This window comes from Canis lupus, chromosome 5 (assembly GCF_048164855.1).
Source record: "Canis lupus baileyi chromosome 5, mCanLup2.hap1, whole genome shotgun sequence".
In the NCBI taxonomy this organism is placed as follows: domain Eukaryota; kingdom Metazoa; phylum Chordata; class Mammalia; order Carnivora; family Canidae; genus Canis; species Canis lupus.
The window spans coordinates 70673410-70696399 of NC_132842.1; the positions used below are offsets into that span (position 1 = coordinate 70673410).

Here is a 22990-nt window from a genome sequence, read left to right on the forward strand (position 1 = left end):
CTCCCTCCCTCCCTCCCTCCCTCCCTCCCTCCTTCCCTCCCTCCCTCCCTCCCTCCCTCCTTCCTTCCTTCCTTCCTTCCTTCCTTCCTTCCTTCCTTCCGACATAGAGAGAGGCAGAGACAAAGGAGGAGGGAGAAGCAGGCTCCATGCCGGAAGCCCGATGCGGGACTTGATCCCGGGACTCCAGGATTGCGCCCTGGGCCGAAGGCAGGCGCCAAACCGCTGAGCCACCCGTGGGTCCCCGGGGGAGGGGAGGGGCTCAGTTCCTAATGAATTGATGACCCATGATCTCTCCTTATTTTATTTATTTATTTATTTATTTATTTATTTATTTATTTATTTATTTCTATGTAAACTTCTCTGTATGGCAGGTCACAACATAGCAGTGAGCTTTGTCAAAGTGAGCAAGGAAGAGGGCAAGTGAGATGAGAGCAAGAGGGCAAGGGAAAGAAACAAGATGGGTAGTCAATTTTTTGTATATCTTGAAAGTGGCATGCTATCACTCTTACTATGTGTTATTTCTTAGAGAATAAGGGATATAAAGGGATGGGGATTATATAAGGGCATGAGTACCAGGAGGCAGAGGTCATTAGGAGTCCCTTCTGATGCTGTTTACCACACAGGTGAGGGGTGGAGATGGTTATGTTTTGGAGGAAAATGAGAAATACTAGGTTCTGTGAAAGATCCAGAGATTTGGAAGAGCTTTGCTATGTTTACTTCTGTCTTTGCCCACATCCCTTGGGTCAGTATTTAAATTTTCTTCCATTCGCAGAGCACTCTTGGCAGCCCATGGGTTCCACCTTTCCCCTTCCCAGAATTGGCATGCTAGCACCTTCCTCCCACCTCCTTTTCTTTATCTCGTACACACTTTGCCCTTTCAGTCCAAGCTGTTTTCAGTGATAATAGCTAATTGACTGCCCAACATGTGGAGTTCTAGCACCTTTGGGGCTGCTCCTATAAATCTCTGTGTGGGATTTATATTTATAGCAGTGGTTAATAATGGGAGACAGTGTTGCCTTTTTGTATTCTACTAGGGTCTTGGGGGTTTTGGTGTGTCTTTCTTTGAGACTTGTTACATCTGTTACTACTTTGAAGTAGAGTCTTCACTTTTTAGCACCTTTTACATGTTTGTTGTGTTGTTGTTTCCTTTTGAGAGAATTTGGCCTGGAACCTGCCTTGTTTACATGTTTACCTGCTTTTGCTGGCTTTGCGTGTTAGCCTGGCAAACTACAGTGAAAGATGACAGGATTCCAGAAGACTTTTTTGAAGCCTTGAGTTAGTTAAAGGGCTGCTGTTTTCAGTCAGTAAGCCTGTATTTGCATCTGGAGGGTGTTCCCTGAAGCACCTTTTCCTTGAACTTTCAGTGAAGATTTCCAAATCGGTGTGAAGAGGGATGAGCACCATACTGAATATATTTTGATCTCTTCAGCTATCTTTCCGTTATTATATGGAGAACATCCACTATTAATATGAAAATTATCCAAGTGAGGTGTCTTTCTGCCGGCATTCTTTCTTGTACACACTCCCTACAAAATACAGGAGAAAAACTACAATTTTAATTGGAAAAGATAACAACCAATAGGGAGATATTCGTAATCGTGTGAGAAGGCATTTTTGAGACCAAAAGAATAAAAAAAGTTTAAAAACAAGAATTCTTGAATTGTCTTTGAGTAATTCACATTAATTTTCAGTATCCCTTCTCTGATTTACAGCAATTTTGCCTTGGTGTGATGCCACTGAATACATTTATTGAGAACCTTCTATATGGTGGGCATCATACTAGGTATTTATTAGCAATATTTCTAATCACCAGAACCTGAAAATTATTTCTTTCATTAGTATGGAGAGGATGAGACCCAGGACAGTTCGGCACTTCATCCTAGGACACATAAAAGTTGTCTAGTCCTTCACTTCTTGACCCCACTGCTTAACTCTCCCTCTCTGCCACCTTTTTCCCTATCCTTGGCTCTCTCATTCCCTCAAGTTAACAGACCAGCTCTGTTAACTGAGAATAAACCCAAGAGAGGCTTGGGTTGCTAGGAATTGATTGCTTATAACTTCCATACTCATCTTCAAAGACCTATGTTTGCTAAATGTCAGACCAGAATGTCAGACCAGGACATTTTAGTGAGTAAAGCTGATGATCAGAATGAAAAATAATGGAAGTCTAGTGGAATTTCGCTTTATAACCCTGGTCATTAATGCTTTGGTCTTGTGCAAGCTGTACTGGGTTTTACTTGACGATTACTTTGCATTTCTTTGGTCATAGCTTGTTTAAAGTTCTCATATTGGTTTAGGGCTCGTTGTGTGTACATTTCTGTGAAGCATGGAATGTTTTGTGAAGTCACTTTAATGGTATTACTAAGTTTTGGTAAAATTAACTGAGGTTAGGAGATTTTATTTCCCTTCCAGTAATGGGGAAATAGCTCTTCTGTCTTTCCAAAATCTTGGAATAGATTAGTGTTGTGGTTGAGAAGCTTTGTTTGTTTTTTCTTTCTGGTAATGAAAGTGGTTTTGGTGAACACAATCTCTGTGTGTAAAGGAGGTGAGTTTTGCCTCTAGTGTTCCATAGCTGGGGTCTGAATTCATGCCCCAGCTTGAGTAACTTTGTATGGCCAGTTAGTACACATGTAGGCAGAAGTAATGTTTTAGTAGTTGTAGGTACTTTCTTTTCAAAAGGAGTCTTCTTAGCAAGCATTTAGCTAATAACACTCCCCTTCCGCCCTACTCCCCCTTAAAAATCTTGGCATAGGTTAAGAGAATAATTCTAGATATTTAAGCCGAGTCTCTATTGTGGTGGGGTGATCTGTGGCCCCTCCTTGACTTAGGCCTCTCTGTGACTTTTGCGAAATAAACAGTAGTGTTCTGAGCACAGTCTGTGTAGTCAGAACACCGTGATTAAAGACCTTCAGGGCACATGAGCATCTGCAGTACCCTTGTCTAAAAGAAAGTGTTGACTGCTGTACTTTCATCCTTTATGAATTCTTTAAAAGCGTCTATTATTTTTAATTTGCAGCAGCTCTTGCCAGGTAAAAAGTTTTGGGAAACAGATGAATCCAGCAAAGATGGACCAAAAGGAATATTCCTGGGTGATCAATGGCGAGACAGTGCCTGGGGAACATCAGGTAATCTAGATCTAGCATCTGTACTGTGATTTATGCCTGTCTTAGAGCTCCTTTCCTCAGCAATTGGCAAGTCATGAATTTCACATCAGTGACATAAGCATGTCGAGCAGTGTCCTGTCCTGTAGTATAATTGCCGTGAAGGAGCTTATAATGATGTAATTTATTAAAACATAATTAACACAAAATCAAATCTTCAATATTTTATTGAAGTGTTAGCCACAGGGGAGTGGTCTTATTTGAAACGACCATAATTTCAGCTATAACTTCTTGTTCTGTACTGCTGTCAGCATACTTGGAATCAGAAAATCCATGCCTGCCATTTGAAGTCCATGTTTCTTTTTCCTCCCCTTGCCCCCCCCCCCCCCCCGTGTACTGTGTATGGGATGATCTATTTGTAAATGTGGTTGGGGCCAAATCAAGTCACCGGGCACGGATGCTTTTCTGACAGACTACCCCTGAAGAGGGATGGGGAGAACCTGAAAGGCACACACTGACAGCAGAAAGAAAGAATGGAGGCTAGGGAGGAAGGAAAGAGAAAATCCAAAAGCTGATGTGCTGTGTTACGGCGCAATGTAAAAATGGAACCTCAGATGACAGTGAGTCATCCAAAAATATCAAATTATGTTGTTGGTTTTAAAAAGGGCAGTAAAATCACATTTTGTTTTAGTAATAATACCAATAAAATATATTAAAAAGAAATTCTGCTACTTGAAAGGGTATCCACTGTAGCTAGATAAACCAGTTATGCGAACTGCTGTATTGCTCTGCTGTCCTGGATATATGAGGAGTGTGTTCCGTTTTCCTTAGTTTATGTAGAATTTTATACTTAGGGAAAAACACAACAGGAGGTTTTGGCACACCTGACCATGGCAGACTTCCTGATTCCCAGTCATTGGTTTATCCATGAGACATCACTCATAATTTGTTTGAGCCTCTGGCTGCACTGTATCATGCTTGTGTATCTTTTTTGTAGATCATTCAGTTTCCCAGCCAATCATGGTGCAGAGAAGACCTGGTCAGAGTTTCCATGTGAACAGTGAGGTCAATTCTGTACTGTCCCCACGATCGGAGAGTGGGGGACTAGGCGTTAGCATGGTGGAGTATGTGTTGAGCTCATCCCCGGGCGATTCCTGTCTAAGAAAAGGAGGATTTGTAAGTTGGCTTGAGGAACTTGTTCCTATATCTCTCTTTTTTTACCTCCCCTAAAGCAAAACATGCCTGTTTAGTTTCCTTAGATATTCACAGCACTAATTACAGTGTATTTTAAAACACTTTTATTGCAATTAGATGCCAGCAAACACAATAGGAGATACAAATTGAACTTTTAAAAACCAGAGACATGGTGTTTTGGGGGGGATACATTGATAATAATGTGAGATAGAATTGAAATCTAGTTCTCAGTTCATCGGTCTATCAGAAGACATTTTTAGTTTAAAACAAAAAAAAAAAAAAAGAAGGAATTAAAATAAGAAAGCTGAAGCTGGGGTGTCAGTAGGCAGTAGATCTTAGAGTGGTGATTTGCCAATTCCCAAGAATCCTTAAAGTGGATCGGGTATGTAGGATCATTCTTACTTTGCTTTGTTTTATTGTGGGATGATCTGGCCCTCTTTGAACAGCTTTGCCTCGCATATACCTGGCTTGTCAGGAAACTCAAAGTTCTTTTAATTCTAGATCTGCAATTTTTTTTATTCATCTCCATTTTACCTCTCTGATGCTCGATTGTTGCCAAAGCAGTTTCTCTGTCCATAACTTCTTCCCTTTTAAGTCTTAAACCGTCTTCCTCAAGCATCTTCGATGGCCTTTCTTTCTCAAAACTACTTCTTTCTTGCCATCAACTCTCTAGACCTAGATGTCTTGTGATGCGTTTCCATTTGAGGCATCCTCATTCTGTGTTCTGTGCCTGATTTTATATTCCAGGTGATAGCCAGGAGGCCACAAGAGGCAGCCTGAATCTGTCTTCCCTCCTTTCCCCCTGACTTGGCTTGCTCTGTACCTTTTCACAGTCCTTTCTGTGAAATCTTTTTCAGCCAATACTGTTTGTTGGCAGTTATAAAAAGGCCTTCTTTCCCCCAAATCATATTAATCATTTTGCCTCCATAACTATCTTATCTTACCTTACAGCTTTTGTTGTCAGTATTTTTATTGTCCTGTATCTATCTGTTGCTAGGTATCAGAGGCATGGTCTTGTTTTCCTCATTCTACCTGAAACTTCTTTAGGGTAGCAAGAGTTCATTCTTGGTGCAGCTTCCTCAGGTGTCAAGTACAATTCCTTCATATGTTAGTGGACATTAAATGAATGTTGATTTGGTTTGCATGAGGGTAACAGGTGACATTTAAGATAACCAGAATTCACATGGAGTTAGCTTTTTTCTAGGCCTGCCAGAGATGATGCTTCAGCTGCCATTGACACTTGCCATGTGGCTGGAGCTTTTAATTGCACAAGAAAACCAGAAAAAATTAACTCTCTAATAACATGTTTTAGATTACTCCCAGCTTCATACCTAGAAATTTGGCGTGAGGAATTTAGCCAGGAGAGGATATTTTATTTTTATCATGACCCTTAGGATGATCAAGGGACTGAACTGGGGCTTTTGTATTGAGTCTTGAGTACTAGTCATTCCAAAGCTGACCTGATTGCTTCTGAGTCTTTTGATCCTGCAGATACATAGGTTAGGTTTAATGGCTTGTGGATCAGGTAGGAAATGCCTTCTTTATTTGAACCTTCTCAAAAGACTTCTTGGGAAGAATAAGATCTACCTGTTGGAGGTGAGGAATGGATTCGGCAAAATTAGCATTTCCTTGTCCCAAGGGAAGGATGGTGTTACTTCTCTTTTTTTTACCTTAACTCTGGTTCACCTCTTTTTCTGTCCTCACACTTTCCCCATCTCATGAGTTCAGATTTCTCCGAGGAACTGCTGCCTGCTAATTTCTGTGTATAACTTTTAGTTATTTACTGTGGGAGAAAAGTTGGTATTGTGGGTAGGTAAGTTGTCAGTGTGGTGAGCTGAAACCTGTATGACTCTTGCCTTGAATTCTCTCTCATGCTTGTGACCAGTTTCTAATTCTTGGGTATTAGCTAGGAGGCACACGGGTTACTTACTGTAAAGTTTGTAAGCAAGCAGAAAAATAATAGGAATTAGGAGAAAGAGAAAATGCTGGGATGGAATTATTATTTTTACCTGCTTCCCTCTTTTAAGCAATTACTTCATCAGTTAATCTTATGACAGAACATTATCTTTTGCATTCATTGTCTTGTATTCAATTTTGTAAAGATGGCATTAATTCCCAGTTGTCCTGAGAGACTGGTAATTTTTAGCTTTTGTACAGTATTGTCACCAGAGGAATTTAAGATCTCAAAGTTAAGAGGTCAGAAAATTGAGCTCTCACAATCAGGTAATTTATCAAGCTTCTGAGGTTTGCATAAAGATAAATGAAACTTCTCCAAATCTGTGTTCCAAATTCTCAGAAGGCAGATTGTGGGTAATGAAATACTATTGCATATTTTGACTTGAATTGTGTCTAATGGGTGATCCAGGAAGACTGGTGACATCAGGCTACCACATTGCATATGTAGTCTTTTGGTGGATGGAGGCCTAAGGATTGGTGAACTACTTTTATCGGCTACTTTATCAGCCTGGCTTTGCTCTGCCTGTTGGTTATTATGAGTTTGACCGAAGCTCTGGTCATGGAAACCTGAGTCAACTTGTTGGTTGTCATGGTATGGATTCATTTTCTTGGAAAGGTGAACCACCCCTCCCTCCCTCCTTTTTTTTTTTTTAAATCTAGTCTGTTACTGAAAGAGTTCAGAAGTCAGGGAAGAGAGAATATCTACTGCTTTTTAGATAATTGTTCTAAGAGTGGCATTTGGTGGTTTATGGGTCAGAGCACTCACATATTTTCACTTTGGGTAGTTCTACCCCCAGTAAACTGTGGAGAGGCTCCATTTTAATTCCAAGAGCTGAAAATATCATCTCTGATGGTATAATGAATGTAGACCTCAAAGCAAGCACTTAAGCGGCCATTCATTCTTGGATACTGATGACAGGTAATTCAGACTCTAATAACCTTTCAGTTAAAGATATTTTAGAACTAAAGTAATGTACTCATTCTACAGTGATTTTCCACTTTCAGTAGGGTTGTGTCTTGGTTACAGCTTGAATGAAAGTATTTGTCTAGCTTTCCTGAGCTTTCTTAAGTTCATTTTGATTGTACAAATGGACTTGGTTGAGTACTTTTGGCTTCTGTGATGAGAGTACTTTCAAGCTGACAATAAGAATCTCAGAGTATTTTGTTTTTAGCACCCACTGTAAAATTTGGTACTTTTCTGCATATGAATCAAAAACTTCAGAGTAGCAGTTTCAGAATAATGGGAAAACTCAGAATACCAGTTCAGTCAGAGTCAACACTTTAAAATTTTCTTTTCGTATCCTTTATTTACTTCTGGAATAAATAAAATCCCCCCTCAACAAAGCATGGTTCAGAATGGTTACAAAACCACCTGTGACTACTGTATTGTGAGGCCACTGAGTGAAATATCCTGTCGAAGAACCCTACTGTTTATATTTTGGAATACCAACCAATCTTCAAATAGATGGAAGTCTACCCAGTCAGAAGAGTGGATTGTAATGTCTACTTTTCTGGTTTATGATGCCTAGGGAAATGAGAAGACCACTTAAACTTCATATTTAGGTGAAGATCACCTTAACCTTGAAGAGGAGAGATTTTTACTTTTTTTTTTTTTTTTTTTTATTAAGATTTTTACCTTTGATAGGCCTTTCTACTTGTGTGTAGAGACTGGCTGCTTTCTGACCTAGAGGAGGCTTGCATACTTCTAGCAATTAGTTTGGGTCACAAAATTTGATAACTGGGTTTTCTAATCTTCACTGTATTTGTTTTAGGTAACCATTGCTACTTAATTTATTTTGTTTAAAAACTTTGTGCAGGAAAAAAACCCAAAAAACATAAAACAATTTTGTGCAGTGTAATGCAGTTAGAAGTCAGGGGTTTGAATTTCAACTGAACCTTAATGTTCTCCTCTGTGAAATGGAATAATTAAAAACCCACAAAGTCTAACTCGTATGGATGTGTAATATATATGAAAATGCTTTGTAAACCTCAGAGAATCTTGCTCCGCAAAGTCTCTGGGACAATAGCATTATCACTACCTGGGAGCTTATTATATATTATCAGTTCAGAATTTCAGACTCTACCCCAGATCTATTTAATCAAAACCTGCATATTCCCAAGACCCTCAGGTGATTTGCATGCATACTGAAGTTTGATAAATACATAATTTTCTTGGGAGATTAAATTGCCAGGAGGCCATGGATCACATTCAGAAACTTCATCTATAGGATAGAGCCCCTTCAGATTTGAGCTTCCTTTGAACAAGAATCTACATGCTCTACTTTGTAGTATCAAGCTTTTAACTATTGACTAAATAAAAAGTTAAAGCAACAACGAACTTTCAGAAAACTTGTTTTGTTTTCATCTCTGTAATAACAGATGCCATTCTGCATGGTCACGATAGTTTTTTGTGGGACCTCCCCCCCAGTCTGGTGGTTATCACAGCAGAGGGGACACTCTTCTTTTCTCTATACCAGGAATTAGTTTATCCATGTACTCAGTACCTGGTATATTCTGTGTTCCACTGTCTCTAGAGTGTACACCTACCTCCCCACTTTGTTCATTGGGATTCATCTTTCAAATGGTAATATATAATAGTTTAATTGCCAGTATTTCCATTTTAGCAGTATATAAAATGATGATATGTTTTATAAATTGATTTGATGAAATGTAGTAATTGATGGTGGCTAAATTCTGCACATCTCAGGAAAATCACTGGTACAAGTGGCCTAATGATCAGAGCCAGAAGGATTTTTTGCAGGGGGAGAGATATAAGAAATCTAGCAATTTTGAGGCTTTGGGAGAGTGAAGGGTGAATATGTCTGAAAACGGCAGTGGGGGAAAAATGTGAAATGGAATAAAGTACTTTTAAATTTTTTTTAAGAAAAATTTTCACTTTATGAATTGCCTTATTGAATCCTTGAAACAACCCTTTGTGGTAGATACTGTTGTCCCTATGAGTTTATAGATGCAAAAAATGAGACTTAGAAGGGAAATGGTAGGTCCCAATTCAAACTTTGTTCTCATTTCAAATATGCAAAATACTCCTTTTTAGAAAGAAGGGAGGAAAATTACTAATCTCATTGAATATGACTTGTTCCATGGAGCTTTGTGGTAAGATCACTGCAGTAAGAGGAGAAATTCTCATTTCTCTAGCTCATTCAGAATTTTAATAGATATTCTCTGAAATATTCCTCCTGTTGTGTGAGGCTTTTGAGGAAGCTGAGCCAGAAATGGATGGACTCTGATTTCCACAATATAATGTTCTTGTCTCTATCTGCTCTCTAATTCTTTGGTATCTCGCAGTGGAGCATAGTCTTGCATGTCTGTGTAGACAGGACATCTCAGAATCCTTCTTGGCCCCTCTCGAGATTTTGCTTGGGCTGGGCTACGTGCATTTTGAGTACTCATTGGAGCTTATATTTGACTGCAGGTTTGGGTTAACATTCATTTAAAGGAAGCCCACAATAAAAAGATGCTGCTATTAATCCTTGTTTTTTCTTTTATTTAGATAACAGACTTTTCAGTACTATTATGTATTAGGTAATGTGTGACAAAAAAGCCAAACAAAAACCCTGCCTTTATGATGCTTATGTTGGACTTAATTACAGTGGTTCTCATTTTGAGTGCTTATTAGAGTTGCTGAGGAGAAGCTTTTTATAACACTTGAGGGAGCTTCTACAGACCAATTAAATCAGAATCTCTGGGTGTGAGCCCAGACACTTGTAAATTTTAAAGATAGTGATGTTCAACACTAATCATACAGCCACTGCACTGTGAAAATGAGTGTCCCTGGGAGGGCCAGATTGGCTGTATACTTATATTAGAGTTAAACCACTTAATTGGGGGGCATTTAAGAGTTTTAATCTTGATATCTTGGATAATATTATACAAGAAACACCATCCCAGTGCCTAGCTTTTGCTAATTGTCATATTACTTTTGTATAAAGTGATTTATACTTCATAAATCCTTTGCATATGCATCATTTCATAACTATTCTGCTTTAAACAAAATTATGCCTGTGCTATAGATGAGAAAACCAAGACTCAGGTTTATTGACCTGTCCAAAGTCCTCTGACCAGTTAGTGTTAGCAGTTGAGATAGAATTTAGGTTCTGTGCAATCTGGATTAGTTCTTTCTGAAAGACCACATAGCTATGAATACCTACCCTTATCTTAAATATTAAAAGCATCTGTAAAAATCCCATATAATGTACTCCTGTTCTTTTCTTTCTAGGTGTTCACATTTCTAAGAGACCAGTTTTATAATCCTAAACCCTGCATTCTCTCTCTCTCTCTTTTTTTTTTTTTTTTGTAAAGATTTTATTTATTCATGAGAGGCACACAGAGAGAGGCAGAGACATAAGAGGGAGGAGAAACTGGCTCCATGCAGAGAGCCCGATGCGGCACTCGATCCTGGGACTCCGGGATCATGCCCTGAACCAAAGACAGATGCTCAACCGTTGAGCCACCCAGGTGCCCCTGCATTCTCTTTTAATAGCAGACTTTTGAGAAGAAGTCTTCCCACTTGTACTCTGGGTATAGCTAAAAAATCAGACGTGTCAACCGTTTTTATTTTGGACTGCTGTTAACTTACTGAACTTTTTTCTCTTAAGTAAACTCATTATTGAAATGTGACCTGTTTGCTGAAAAGTGTTTAAGTCATAAATGTTCATCTGCATGTATTTCTACAAAATGAATACACTCAGTGACCATCCAAATCAAGGAATGGAAGCTTCTCGTGGGCCCCCTGCCTTCAAATCAAAGGAACCTATGGTTCTGAGGAATTTATAGCCTACTCAGAGCAGAAAGCTCAGGGAGCTATATTTTATATGAGTAGACTGTACAATATGGGTGAAAAACAGCCCATCCTAGGGATTCCTTTGAAAATCTTCCACTGGCAGTATAACTAGGAAAGTTAAGTATCAGTGACTGTTTTCAGGCCATGGTAGTCAGCTTAGAGACAGGCCCAGCAGCTTCTCAGGAGGCCTTCTAAAGGGTCACCAAGGAGAGATACTACTGTGTTGATTTGGTGAGTGAATCTCCCCTGTCACCAGCTTTCTTGCTTGTTGGTGACATTTCCTACTGCTTCTTTGTTCCATTTCCTTCCTATTTTTGCCTGCAAACCTTTGGTACTGCTTATGAGAAATTGGAGCTGGACTGTTCCTTCTGAGCCAGTGACTTGATTTATAGATTGATGGAAGGTTACTTCGGTGTGTTAGTGGCATGATCTTTCTAATACTCTTGTTACTGACATTAATAGTGGCCCATTCAGGCTGAGTTGTTTGTTATCTAGACTGTATCACTATCTCCTAGAGTCCTATGATAAAGACAATGGGAGGATCCTTCTTATTTTAGTAGTTCAGTTTTACAGGATTTTTTGGTCATATCAGTTTACTTTCTCACATTTTTTTTTTTTTTTGAACTTCTGCCAAGCACTGTATTCAGTGCTGGGGATATGAAAATGAATACATGGTTTCTGTCAATTTTACCTTTGCAGTAGGAGGGAGTTATTGTTTCTGGATGTTTTGAAAGATCTTTATGTCTTTAGAATCTTATTATATTCCCATCTGTGCTTTGGGATCTCACTATGGTGCTTAATTGGCTGTTATTCACTCCTTTTGAACCAATATTAGTCTTACACTTTGAAGACTCTACTGTGAAGGTCATATCTCAGTGGCTGCCAGAACTGTAGTTTACCGTCTTGGATGTCACATGAAATGAAGTTGTATGTCCTTTCTGTGTTCCTTCTTGTACGTATTCTTTGGTTCATATTAGCCATGAAATCTTTTTTCTGTGTCTTGAACAGAGAATGATTTTGAAAGGAAAATGGACTCTCAGCTGGCAGGTGAAAGAAAGCTCTAAGAGCTCTTTCTGTCAAGATTCATGAGTTACCTGTTCTGGGCCAGAGATCACCAGGAATTACTCTGAAAACATCCATTTATTTTGCATTCATGGGCCTGCCTGATCAAAACGAGCATCGCTGCCCCAGCCTCCATTACCGGTCCTCCCCTATCCCAGTGAAATTTGGTTATAGTGACTGGAAATGCTGGGACATAGCTCTCATCTTTTTCTCTCATTGGTTCTTTTTTGACAGGAGCTTAATTTAGTCCAGGTCTATTTGTTTCTTCCTTTGCCTAGAAGTCAGTGGTGAGGACAAGCAAGGTTGCTTCTCTCCCGTTTTATAACAGCAAAGATTACTTACCATTTGGTAGGATTCTGCAAAGTTCTGTGAACCGTGTCAAGTCACTCCACCAAATCTTCTTTTCCTTTTGGAGATCAAGGCACATTTGCTTTATATGTACAGGTCTTAACTTAGGACCATATATATTGTTTAACCATATATGTTGGTTATGAGGGGGTAGACTTCATTTCCTTAGAAGAAAAGGCATCAATGTGCTTAGCACTAAAACCGTTCTTTTAGGTCTAGTCTTTCAGTCTTTGTAGTTTGAAACACTTGAGAGAGAAAGTCTGCTGCAGCAACGATCCCGCTGAAGGGGCTTCCTCGTAATCTCAAAATGATCTGGTATGGGAACTGGCAGAGAGTGAAAGATAAGCACATCTTAGAGTATCTTGGTGAAAGAAGTTCACAGTTAGATTTAACATGTTTTGAAAGCTTAAAAAAAAAGCCTGATGATGGGTGAATTATTGATGCAGTAAGCCTGAGATAGAGAGCGGAGCTGGGGCGGTGCAAATTGGCAGGGCATGTGTCCCAGGGCCAAGTGGAAGATAACTGAACTGGAATGATGTCAGACTGCACTTAGCTCAGTACTTAGAAGTAAGGGAGTTTACACAGGCAATGGTAAAGTAGGAAATTCTTTTCCTAGGCTACCACTTTCCAACTATACTGTTAGCTGCCATACCTGGGGCTTACTAGGAGTCGTGCTATCATATAGAGTTAGATTTGGAAGTAGAGAAGTGGGACCAAGGGATGTAAAGTTGTGGCTGGGCTTTGGGTAGAGAGGAAAAAATGGGATGGTGGGACGTTGGGCATGGTAAGACTGTCCTAAACTCTGTAACATAATTGTATGTCTGTCTCCCCCATTTGGCAAGACTCTCTGCAGTGTTCCTGCCTCTGTGTTGTCTGTTAATTAGATTGTAATGTCTTGAAAGGGCACGGACACTATCCTGTTCTAATTAGCATCTAGTGTAGTCTGGTGTCCACAGTGGTTGCCCTCTATTGTTAGTTGATGATGATTAGTGAAGCTGAAGCTATTTTTTAAACAGGGCCCAAGGGATGCAGACAGTGATGAAAACGACAAAGGTGACAAGAAGAACAAGGGTGCGTTTGATGGAGATAAGCTAGGAGATTTGAAGGAGGAGGGTGATGTGATGGACAAGACGAATGGTTTGCCAGTGCAGAATGGGATTGATGCAGACGTCAAAGATTTTAGGTTTGTATGTTTTACACTTCTGACTTTTGAATGGGGGCTATGGGTTTTTGTTTTTATTTAGCTTTATTTGGATTTTAGTTTGTTTGTTTTTTTTCCTTTTTCTTTTTCTTTTTCCCTTCCTTATCTATCTTTTTTACCAATTGGGTCCAGTGCAGGCCATACCACAAAGACTGTAAATTTACTGGTAAGGTGGAACTTTTTAAGAGCTGTCAGTGCCTGGTACTTTGCCAAAACAATAGCTTTTGCATTTGCATAGGGCTCTATTATTTGCAGAATGATTCTATAAATATTGTTTCAGTGATTTTCAAATATTAAAATCACCTGAGATGGATGCCTTGGGACTTTCCCTAAGTTTCTCCCAAATCACTAGCTTAAGAGTAACCATGTCACTAATGAAAGTATGTCCTCTCTCTGGCCTGTTAGTGTGGAGAGAAACAGTTGAGAACTTACACATTATTTTATTCCAGACTCCTAAGCTCCCTAGGGAAGTGGGTGGGTCAGTGTCCTTTTCCTCAATTTGAAGAACCAGAGATGCAGCTTACATGACTTGTTTAGTCGTCTCCCTTCCATGGATGCCTCTCATTCCATCTCTGGTCATGATTGATTTGCAGGTTTTACCCTATAATTTAATATACACGCTATTCAAATGACATAGTATATTTGTCTTCCACACTTGGCAATATTCTTCACTTATATAGGTAACTTTTAGTGCTCATGTATAATTTTAAATATATAAAGATCCTTGGTCAGTGATATACAGGTAGAGAATTTAATTTTGAATAATTTTAATGTTAGTCTAAAGCTAATATATGTGTGTCTAAAACACACATCTGTCTTTGATCCTGATACCTACCAAAGCCAAAATTAAAAATTCATTTTGGATCATCGTTTGCAGAATAACATTCATTTGTTTAGTATTCCTAATTTAGTTTTTTAATCATGTGAGTATAAAGAATTATAGTCTTTAGAGTAAATTTGAGGCACAGAGTAATAACCACTTACCTAAGGTCTTTCAGATAAAGTGGATAACCTTTCCATCATGAACTTCAGGCAGCCTGTAGCAGGGTTTGGTAGTATTTGACTTCTGGCTGGGTGGTGGTGGTAGGGCATGCGTGTGAGAAGGAATAGGGCAGTAGCTTTAATTTGTGCCAGTGTAGGGTTTCTTTGAGGGCTGAAGGTCACAGAATGTAGTCACAGGCTACACTCCCCTTACTAGAATGTAACAGTGTTCTATGTTAGTCTGATTTGGAATTACATTGTCCTGCAGTTCTTTTACATAGGGTGATTCAGTCCTGGTCACCCAAGATAGTGCTCTTTTCTGCCATGTCCTAGGATATTTATTAATAGTGCCCCCTTTTTGCTCTTAGAGGAGTATCCTGGTTTGGATGATAAATTATACCTTCACAGTACTTTTAATTCTTAGAGTTGTTTCTTCATCAGGGGCATATCCTAGATAATGAGTTTATTTTATAATTTTGTAAGGTTTGCTTCTGGTTTCTTAGAAGGGAAGACAGGCTTAGCACTGACCAGTACTACCAAGATAATACTTCAAACTTTTTTTGCCTAGAAAACATTTTTTTTTTAATAGAATCATTCTCATATATGGAATTTTCGCCTAGAAACTACTTTTTCCATCAGCTCTCTGTTTGAAGAGTAGGTGTTACTTTTGAGGGGGCTTAGTTTACTACCTGCCTTTTAGAATCTTTCCGTGGTTGCCACAGGAAGTTTTTTTTCCAGTTCATTCATTGTTCTTCAAATCTGGGCCCTTTGGTTAAAGGGATTGTAAATTAATACTAGCTAATGTAAATTTACAGGGTGGGTTGTGGTGGGAAGGCAAGCAATAGAAGAATATTTTTTGCAGGATATAACATGTATGCTCTGTAACGTGTCTCTGGTTGTTTGTAGAAATAGTTTTAAGTACTGTTGATGATAAATTATGTTCAAGGACACTGTCCTTAAACTTGGGTTGCTGTAGTGTCCCTCCCCGCTCAAAATAAGGTTTAATGCCCTTTACTTTCTCTGTTTAGCCGTACCCCTGGTAATTGCCAGAACTCTGCTAATGAAGTGGATCTTCTGGGTCCAAACCAGAATGGTTCTGAGGGCTTAGCCCAGCTGACCAGCACCAATGGTGCCAAGCCTGTGGAGGATTTCTCCAACATGGAGTCCCAGAGTGTCCCCTTGGACCCCATGGAACATGTGGGCATGGAGCCTCTTCAGTTTGATTATTCAGGCACGCAGGTACCTGTGGACTCAGCAGCAGCAACTGTGGGACTTTTTGACTACAATTCTCAACAACAGGTACTGTGTGTGTCTCTCTGTCACTCTCTTTACTCTGTACCTCCAGCCAGCACATTATTCAAGTGACTAAGAATGGAAGGGATGGGAGGAGGGTGGCATTATTTTAGGCTACCGATAGCCTACCCTTCTTGACCTGATAGTGATGTGGGCATCCAAAGCCTCTGTATCTTCCCCCTCAAGAGGCTGATTCCCATGCTGAGATTATTGGCAAGAGCTTACTCTGCTCTACATGTACTTCCTTTGGCTCCTTTGTCACCCCAGAGCCTGGGGAGTGGGTGAGATAGTGTTACCTCTTGTAACACAATCCTCTTGGATGCTAAATTAATCTCTCTAAAGATGAATATGATTGTGATGCTGTTGGTTCGTTTTATTTTTAAAATAGTAAACTCTGTTACCTACTGCTGGCAGGAGTCCGGTGTGAGGTTGTCTTATTAGTCCTGTCTTTTAATTGAGTATAGATCACAAACATATCTGCTGCCTTTTAAAAGTTAAAATATGATTCGGGGGAAAAACACAAATCACTCAGTGTAAAAATCTACAGTGAAATTATGTGGCTCTGTTTTCTCTGTAAATCCTTGGAAAACATGTATGTGCCTTCTGGTTTTAAAGGCATGGTACGACTATCTCTGGGGTTTACTGATCATTCTTTAAAAAAATTTTTTTTTAAAGTAAAAAGCCAGCTGCTGAATTATAAAAGGGCGCAGGTAGCTTCCCCATCTTGTTGGTACTACAAGCTCTCTCTTGTGGCTGGAAGCACTTTGATGGGCCATGAATGTCTGATACTCATTAATTTTAGACTTTAACATAAATACAAACCTCTAGGCTTCAAAGTTTAAAATCTCATTTTGAAGTTCAGAAATTCTACATCCATGGGGGAAATTGGCTTATGGTCTGTTCCTTTGTTGTCATAAATAGCTGATCTTAAATGACTTTTGTTGATAATAAAGCTAACCTCTTAATATTAGTAATAGTAATTATAACATTAATTATAAACAAAAGTAAATCCCTTAAGGGATGATGTGATATGTGTGCTCTGGTCATATCATATCTATTAGTTTTAATTAACAAACTCTTTTTCCAGAGAGAGTAAACTGTAAGTGTCCACTACTCTCCCTGTGGTTCCCATTAGAAATGCCACCTCTACGAAAGAACATTTTCTTTAAGGTTTTATTTATTTATCTGAGATAGAGTGTTGTGTGCACAAGCAGAAGGGACCGGCAGAGGGAAAGGGAGAAACAGGCTCCCGCTGAGCCTTGACACAGGACTCCAACCCAGGATCCCGAGATCATGACCTGAGCTGAAGGCAGACACTTAACAAAGCCACCCAGATGCCCCCGAAGAGTAATTTTTTGTGCCTTTTCTCTTCACTGTTTTGCCGCCTTTCACAGTGAATCCTCAAAACGGCAGTTTTGAGTGAAGCCAGAAATTACTTCAGGACTTAATGCTGCATCAGCAAATGTAGGGGACACTGTTACCACACAGACTTCAGCTTGCTCAGCTTAGGATAGGAGGATGGTAATTCTCTGTCTAAATTCTGCATGTAGGCTACTATTTTTTTTTTTTTTAAAGTAGGCTCTGCACTCATTGTGGAGCCCAATGCAGGGCTTGAACTCATGACCTTGATATCAAGAGTCTGACGCTTGACTGACTGAGTCGCCCAAGCAGCCCGAGTGTAGGCTACTTCTAATCAGGATTCTTTAACCTGGTTATATCAAGAAGTTTTGCCTGAATTCTTTCTTTTACTTTGTCTTCTGTGGTCTGAACTCTGGCTATTTTTGGTGCTTAGCTTCCCATTCCCCATCTAATCCAGTCTAACCTTTTGCTTGTTATTGAAGCAGTACTTGTCTTCAACCTCTTGTGAAGAAAAACCTAATGCTTTTTCCTTGAATTGTTCTTTACTTCATAATTGGAGTTGGGATTCTCTTTTGATGTATTGATCTCTGGTTTCAAACTAATTTTACGAATGTTTTGGGAGGCTGGATAATTATTAGGACTTGAGCAGATACGTCCTTTTACAAACTCACAAGCAGTTAACATGATTATGTCAAAGGTAGCACCTGCTTAGATTTATGAAGCCTGGGATGCCTTCACCACATATCCAATTTCAGCAATTTTTGAAACTGAACATTATTATTTTGACAAACTGTTGTTGGTTTTTGGCTTCCCATGTGTGTCTTGGTTGTGGCAACATAGGGGCATGGTTACCACCATCACGTGATGTGATCTTTGTTGTTTTATCCCAAGGGCCCATAATTCTTGCTTTTCTAAGTAGATTGTTTTAAAAATGGTCGTAGAGTGGGCACTTTAATAACATGCCCAGGAACTACTGGGCCAAGACTTCTAAGTATTTTCAAGATCTTTAACCTCCCCGTGTCTCCTGCATAGAGGCCGGAGTAGCTGTTAATGAAGGTAGGATCCTTTTTCTACTGGAAATTGGTGTTTGACCTTATATTTTTTGCCTCCAATATTCCTTACTCATTTGCTTTCCATTATATTTTATTCCTTTTCCCCTTTCTACTATTTTAATTGGTCATTCTTGAAGATCCAATGCTTGTTAGCTTTCTTGATCCCATATCAGGGAGTTGTATTGTCTGTCTCCTCTGAACTCCGTAGTGCTTTGTGCTTGCCTTTGTCCCGCCTTGTGTTATAATTTCTTGTTTAATAGTCCTTGCTAGATTGTAAGCTCCTTAGGGTGAGCCCTGGGTCTGGTTCTTCTGTGTCTTCTGCTTTTGTTTCAGCAGACCAAGTTTTCAGGAAACTTTTTCCATATCCCCCTTTATAATATCTCAATATTCCCCATATTAAATACACTTCCCCAAACTAAAATTTGGAACTAGCCTTCTAAGAGTTCTGGAGGCCACTCTTTAAGGCCTAGCTTGTATTCTAATATGCAAGTCTTTTAGTTCTAGCCCACTAAGCTTGTGCCTCTTGTTCATAACTAGACCTGTACCGTATCCAGGAAATTACCTCCTTTATAGGGTCACAGTCTTCTGTTGCCATCTAATCAGAAAACTTATGTAATTCTTTTGAAATCTAATTTTGTTGATAACTTCAAGGAGATCACAGATTTGTAGGCTGTGGATTATAATTTTCTGTTTGCATTTTTTGTGCTCATCTGAAGCCAGGGAAATTTTTCATGATGAAATGGGTTCCCCCCCACCCATAGCTCTCAGTTTAGTTATTGTGACTCATTTGGTTATTTAAATAGTGCAGGGAAGTACTCAAAGACAAGTTTAGGACATGCCCATGTGCTAGAACCTCAGACAAGGGAGAGCATACTCTATTCTGGGAAAGGAAGGACTTTTGGAAGAGTTAGATCTCGAACTGTTCCTTGTGAGACTTGTTTATATCAGGAGAAGAGTGAAAATTCCACTGCAGGAAGTAGGAAAACGTAAAGGCTTACTATGAGAACTCAACAGGGCATGTTCAGTAGATAATGTAGTAGACATCCTCGGTGATGGGCGAGACTGGGAAACAGCGACTTGTGAGGTCACACAGGCAGGGTTATGGATCTTAGCAACTTTGCCGTGCTGCCCTATTGACAGTGACAAGACAATTCTAAGAAGGAATGACTTAATTACCATGGTTTAGTTTTTTGTGCTTTTAGTTTTAGTAGCAATTGTAGACATTACTTACCCATATCAATCAGTTAATTATTGACGATTGTGTCCTTGTTACTTGCTACAGTTAATTAGGTAGATTTATTTGTGATTTTATGTGATTTTATGATGGGATCTAGTTTGGAATTTTTTTTTTTTCTAGTTTGGAATTTGACAAAAGAAATAATTCCTTCTTAAGTCCTATTTCTTTTTAATCAGGATTTTGATTTGGTTTCATAAAGCTATTAGTATCAACTTCTTTTGAGATACACAGTATAGGACAGCCTACGAATAAATGCAAGAAAGGTAATTTTCATTTAGTTCATTACAAACTTAATGGTACTTAGACATACTTTGGGTTTTGGATAGTTAAATTATTTGTCTAGTCACTGTTTATGATAGACTTCACCTAAGATTTATTTAAAGCGAGGATTCCTTTTTTTGTGCCATGAACCCCTTAGCGGTTTGATGAGATCTGTGGGCTGAATTGTGTGAATGATGTATAGTATAAGTAGGTTTACAAAAGAACCAGTTATGTAGAAATAGTTACAGAAATATTTAATGACAAATTCAAGATGTATCTGCATTATCATACTATGCATGCTGCAGAAGTAGGCATACTAGTGATCATGATGGCTTTGGGATGTCTAGTAGTTCTAAAGGAACATGAAAATGTATGTGACTTTCCCCCCGCTTTATTGTTTTTGAGAGGGGCTGGGAGGAGCTGAAGGAGATGGAGAGAGAGAATTTATTTTTTTTTAAAGATTTATTTATCTATTCATGATAGAGAGAGAGAGAGAGAGAGACAGACAGAGACACAGGCAGAAGGAGAAGCAGGCTCCTTGCCAGGAGCCCGACGCGGGACTCGATCCCGGGACCCCAGGTTCGCGCCCTGGGCCGAAGGCAGGCGCCAAACCGCTGAGCCACCCAGGGATCCCCGGAGAGAGAGAATCTTAAGCAGGCTCCATGCCCAGCGCCAGAGCCAGACATGGGGCTGGATCTCACAACTCTGAGTTTACAACCTGAACCGAAATCAAGAGTTGGACACTTAACTGACTGAGCCACCCTGGCACCCTATATGTGATTTCTATTGATTATTAAGTCACAGGTGTATAGCTAATGTTAATGTGGTGTGTTGCCTATAATCATAATTGAAGGACATGCTAAATTTCATGAAAATAAGGATAATTTTACCTATCCCAAGTACAAAGATCTGGGGTTTAAGTATACCTAATTTAGTGTGCTTTGAAATGCTTGTTGATATCTTTGGAGTATCGTCCCTTTTCCCCTCATTTTTCCCGTATTGTCTTCTCCTTAACCCTGGATGGTGAATAGTGAGCATTTTAAACAGTGAACAGTTCATAATAATATGTTTGTACCATTTTGTGTTATGGTACATGAGCACTCTTCTTATTTTAATGACGAACCGTACAATTACTTTTATTTCCTTAAGTATATTTTATAAAGGTACTGCTAGATTTCATTATATTGCAATTATATGTAGCAGAAAGCAAAGCTGGGATTACATCATTACAGATTAATCAGATTAATTGTTGATGCTCTTTATTTAGAATTCAGTTAATCTAAAAATAGCCTAATGTAGCATGTTGTACAAAACTACATACCGATGTACTAAAACTCACCTCTTAAGCATGAAACAATACTCTGAAAATCATAATTGAAGTACAGATACATTCCCTCATTCCCTCATAGTCATAAGCAGATGGGAGAGGAAGTGGCAAACATTGCTTTTAAGAGTGTGGTAGTGAATAGATGTCATTCTTCTGAAGCCCAGTTTGTGTACAGTTTTAATATAAGTCTTTAATATTCTTGGCTTTCTTCTCAATTGACAAGTGAGAGGAAGATTATTTTATCAGTGTCATGTATTGTCACTGTTAAAATGCTGACTTTAGCAGTTTGGTCACTTGAAACTTACCTTTATTGTTCTTTGACTTTGCTGAAAATTTAAATGATTTTCCTCAAAAAATACGTATTTAATTGATGGAAGGACATATTTTGTTTTTCCCACCTTGTTCAGAGATTATTTTGGAATCAGATTGTTCATCTGCTAAGGAAATGTGAAGTTTTCTTTTTTAAAAATTCAGCACAGTTTATATATGTACCTGTTTATCCAGAAATCATTGTTTATCATTGTAGTTCAGATAACCTGGTCAAACATGGACTTTTATCTGGAATCCTCAGACAGTAGCAGATTTCACATATTTTGTGTACTGCCTGCCATGATAAACTTTTTTTTTCTTAAAAGATTGATGTTATAGTCCCACCATTGATGTTATAGTACGAAGGTCTTTTCTCTGTGAATCCTTACAACATCCCCATGGGAAGGGCAGGAACTACATTTTTATAGGTAAGAAAATTAAGACCTCATGAAGCTAAGAGAATTACTGAAAGTCATTACTACAAGTGATGGGAACATCTGTGTTCCAGTGTGTCTAGCTCTGGGCTGTGTCCTTTGGACCCAGTACTAGAAACACAAAGCCTTTTGATATATGGGGTTGTCTCACCTGCAAATTCAGTTGCATTTGTGGCTTTCTCTGCATGGAGTATATAGTAAAACGTATTTTTCCACTATAAAATAAAGAAGGTTTTTATTCCTTCCCTGTTATATTTGTGACCTGTTGACAGCAGTTGGTGCTCATGAACTCAGTGGGATTTTTGACTTTAACATTCACTCCCAGGAATTTTGTCCTCTGCTTTCCTCATCCTGAGCTGCCTTGTTGGGGGAGGATCTGTCAGAGGTACTCACAGAAGGGCCATGCCTATATGGGGGTACTCCCCCCCCCCCCATTCATCAGAAAGAACACACATAAAGGACTGTTCCTAGCGCTTTTACATGTGTTAATTTTAATGCTTCCAGCAACCTTATGAGTTAGCCATGTCTTTATCCTCCCTTTTCAAGAGAGGAGGAGAGTGAGAGAGGTTCACTTTACTCCGTGTCATGTAGTCTGCATCAGAGCTGAGATATGAATCCAGGCTTTCTGGCCCCAGAGTCTGCACACTTATCCCCTGTGTATACAGCCTTCAACTGGTCAAAATCCAGGGCTCGCCAGACATTTTATTTTGGTGAGGAAGGAGAGTAGTCTTTCACATATATCAGCTCCGTATTTAGGTATTCCTCCACATTCTGAAAACTCAACAGCCGTTTTTATGCCAAGAAGTATTATTGATAACATAATCATAGTAGTAGCTGTCTTTTATCACTTAGCACTATGCTGGGTGTTTTTGACTGCCCCTTTCTGCAATAAAAACTGCAGGGTATCTTTTCTAAAGTCATGTAGTGACAGAGAAGGGAGTCAAATCAGCTTGCTTGTGTAGTTCCCAAATTATGCCTTCAGTGTTTTTTATTAGGAACCTTCATGAGCTTGAAATAGTTGAAATATTTTCCCTTGTATTCAGTTTCTTGAACAACTTAAGAATTCTTACTGAG

At 39.1% G+C, this 22990-nt stretch overlaps 1 protein-coding gene and 1 long non-coding RNA gene across 41 annotated transcripts in view; one reads left to right on the plus strand and one right to left on the minus strand.

Annotated features, from left to right (window-relative positions):
• The window catches only part of PUM1 (pumilio RNA binding family member 1), a 134151-nt gene that overhangs the window by 61134 nt on the left and 50027 nt on the right, over window positions 1-22990 (plus strand). For 21 of the 37 annotated variants that reach the window (XM_072827430.1, XM_072827401.1, XM_072827403.1 and 18 more), the window contains exons 4-7: window positions 3017-3125; window positions 4099-4277; window positions 13479-13645; window positions 15673-15943. The exons of 4 other annotated variants lie outside the window; for them this stretch is intronic. In XM_072827430.1, the coding sequence (XP_072683531.1) occupies window positions 3017-3125; window positions 4099-4277; window positions 13479-13645; window positions 15673-15943 (726 nt within the window). The remainder of the gene's footprint in view (window positions 1-3016; window positions 3126-4098; window positions 4278-13478; window positions 13646-15672; window positions 15944-22990) is intronic. 12 more of the 37 variants (XM_072827417.1, XM_072827418.1, XM_072827424.1 and 9 more) reach the window with 2 other exon arrangements.
• LOC140634046 (uncharacterized) lies at window positions 76-14867 on the minus strand. 4 transcript variants are annotated; one of them, XR_012031601.1, is made up of 5 exons: window positions 14648-14867; window positions 14096-14264; window positions 12457-12786; window positions 3986-5882; window positions 76-1526 (listed from the first exon to the last, which is right to left on the minus strand). It is a non-coding gene; the product is annotated as an uncharacterized lncRNA (long non-coding RNA). The 4 variants fall into 4 exon arrangements; XR_012031603.1 differs by having other exon boundaries at window positions 88-1526; window positions 3986-4259; window positions 12457-12520; XR_012031600.1 differs by having other exon boundaries at window positions 90-1526; window positions 3986-4259.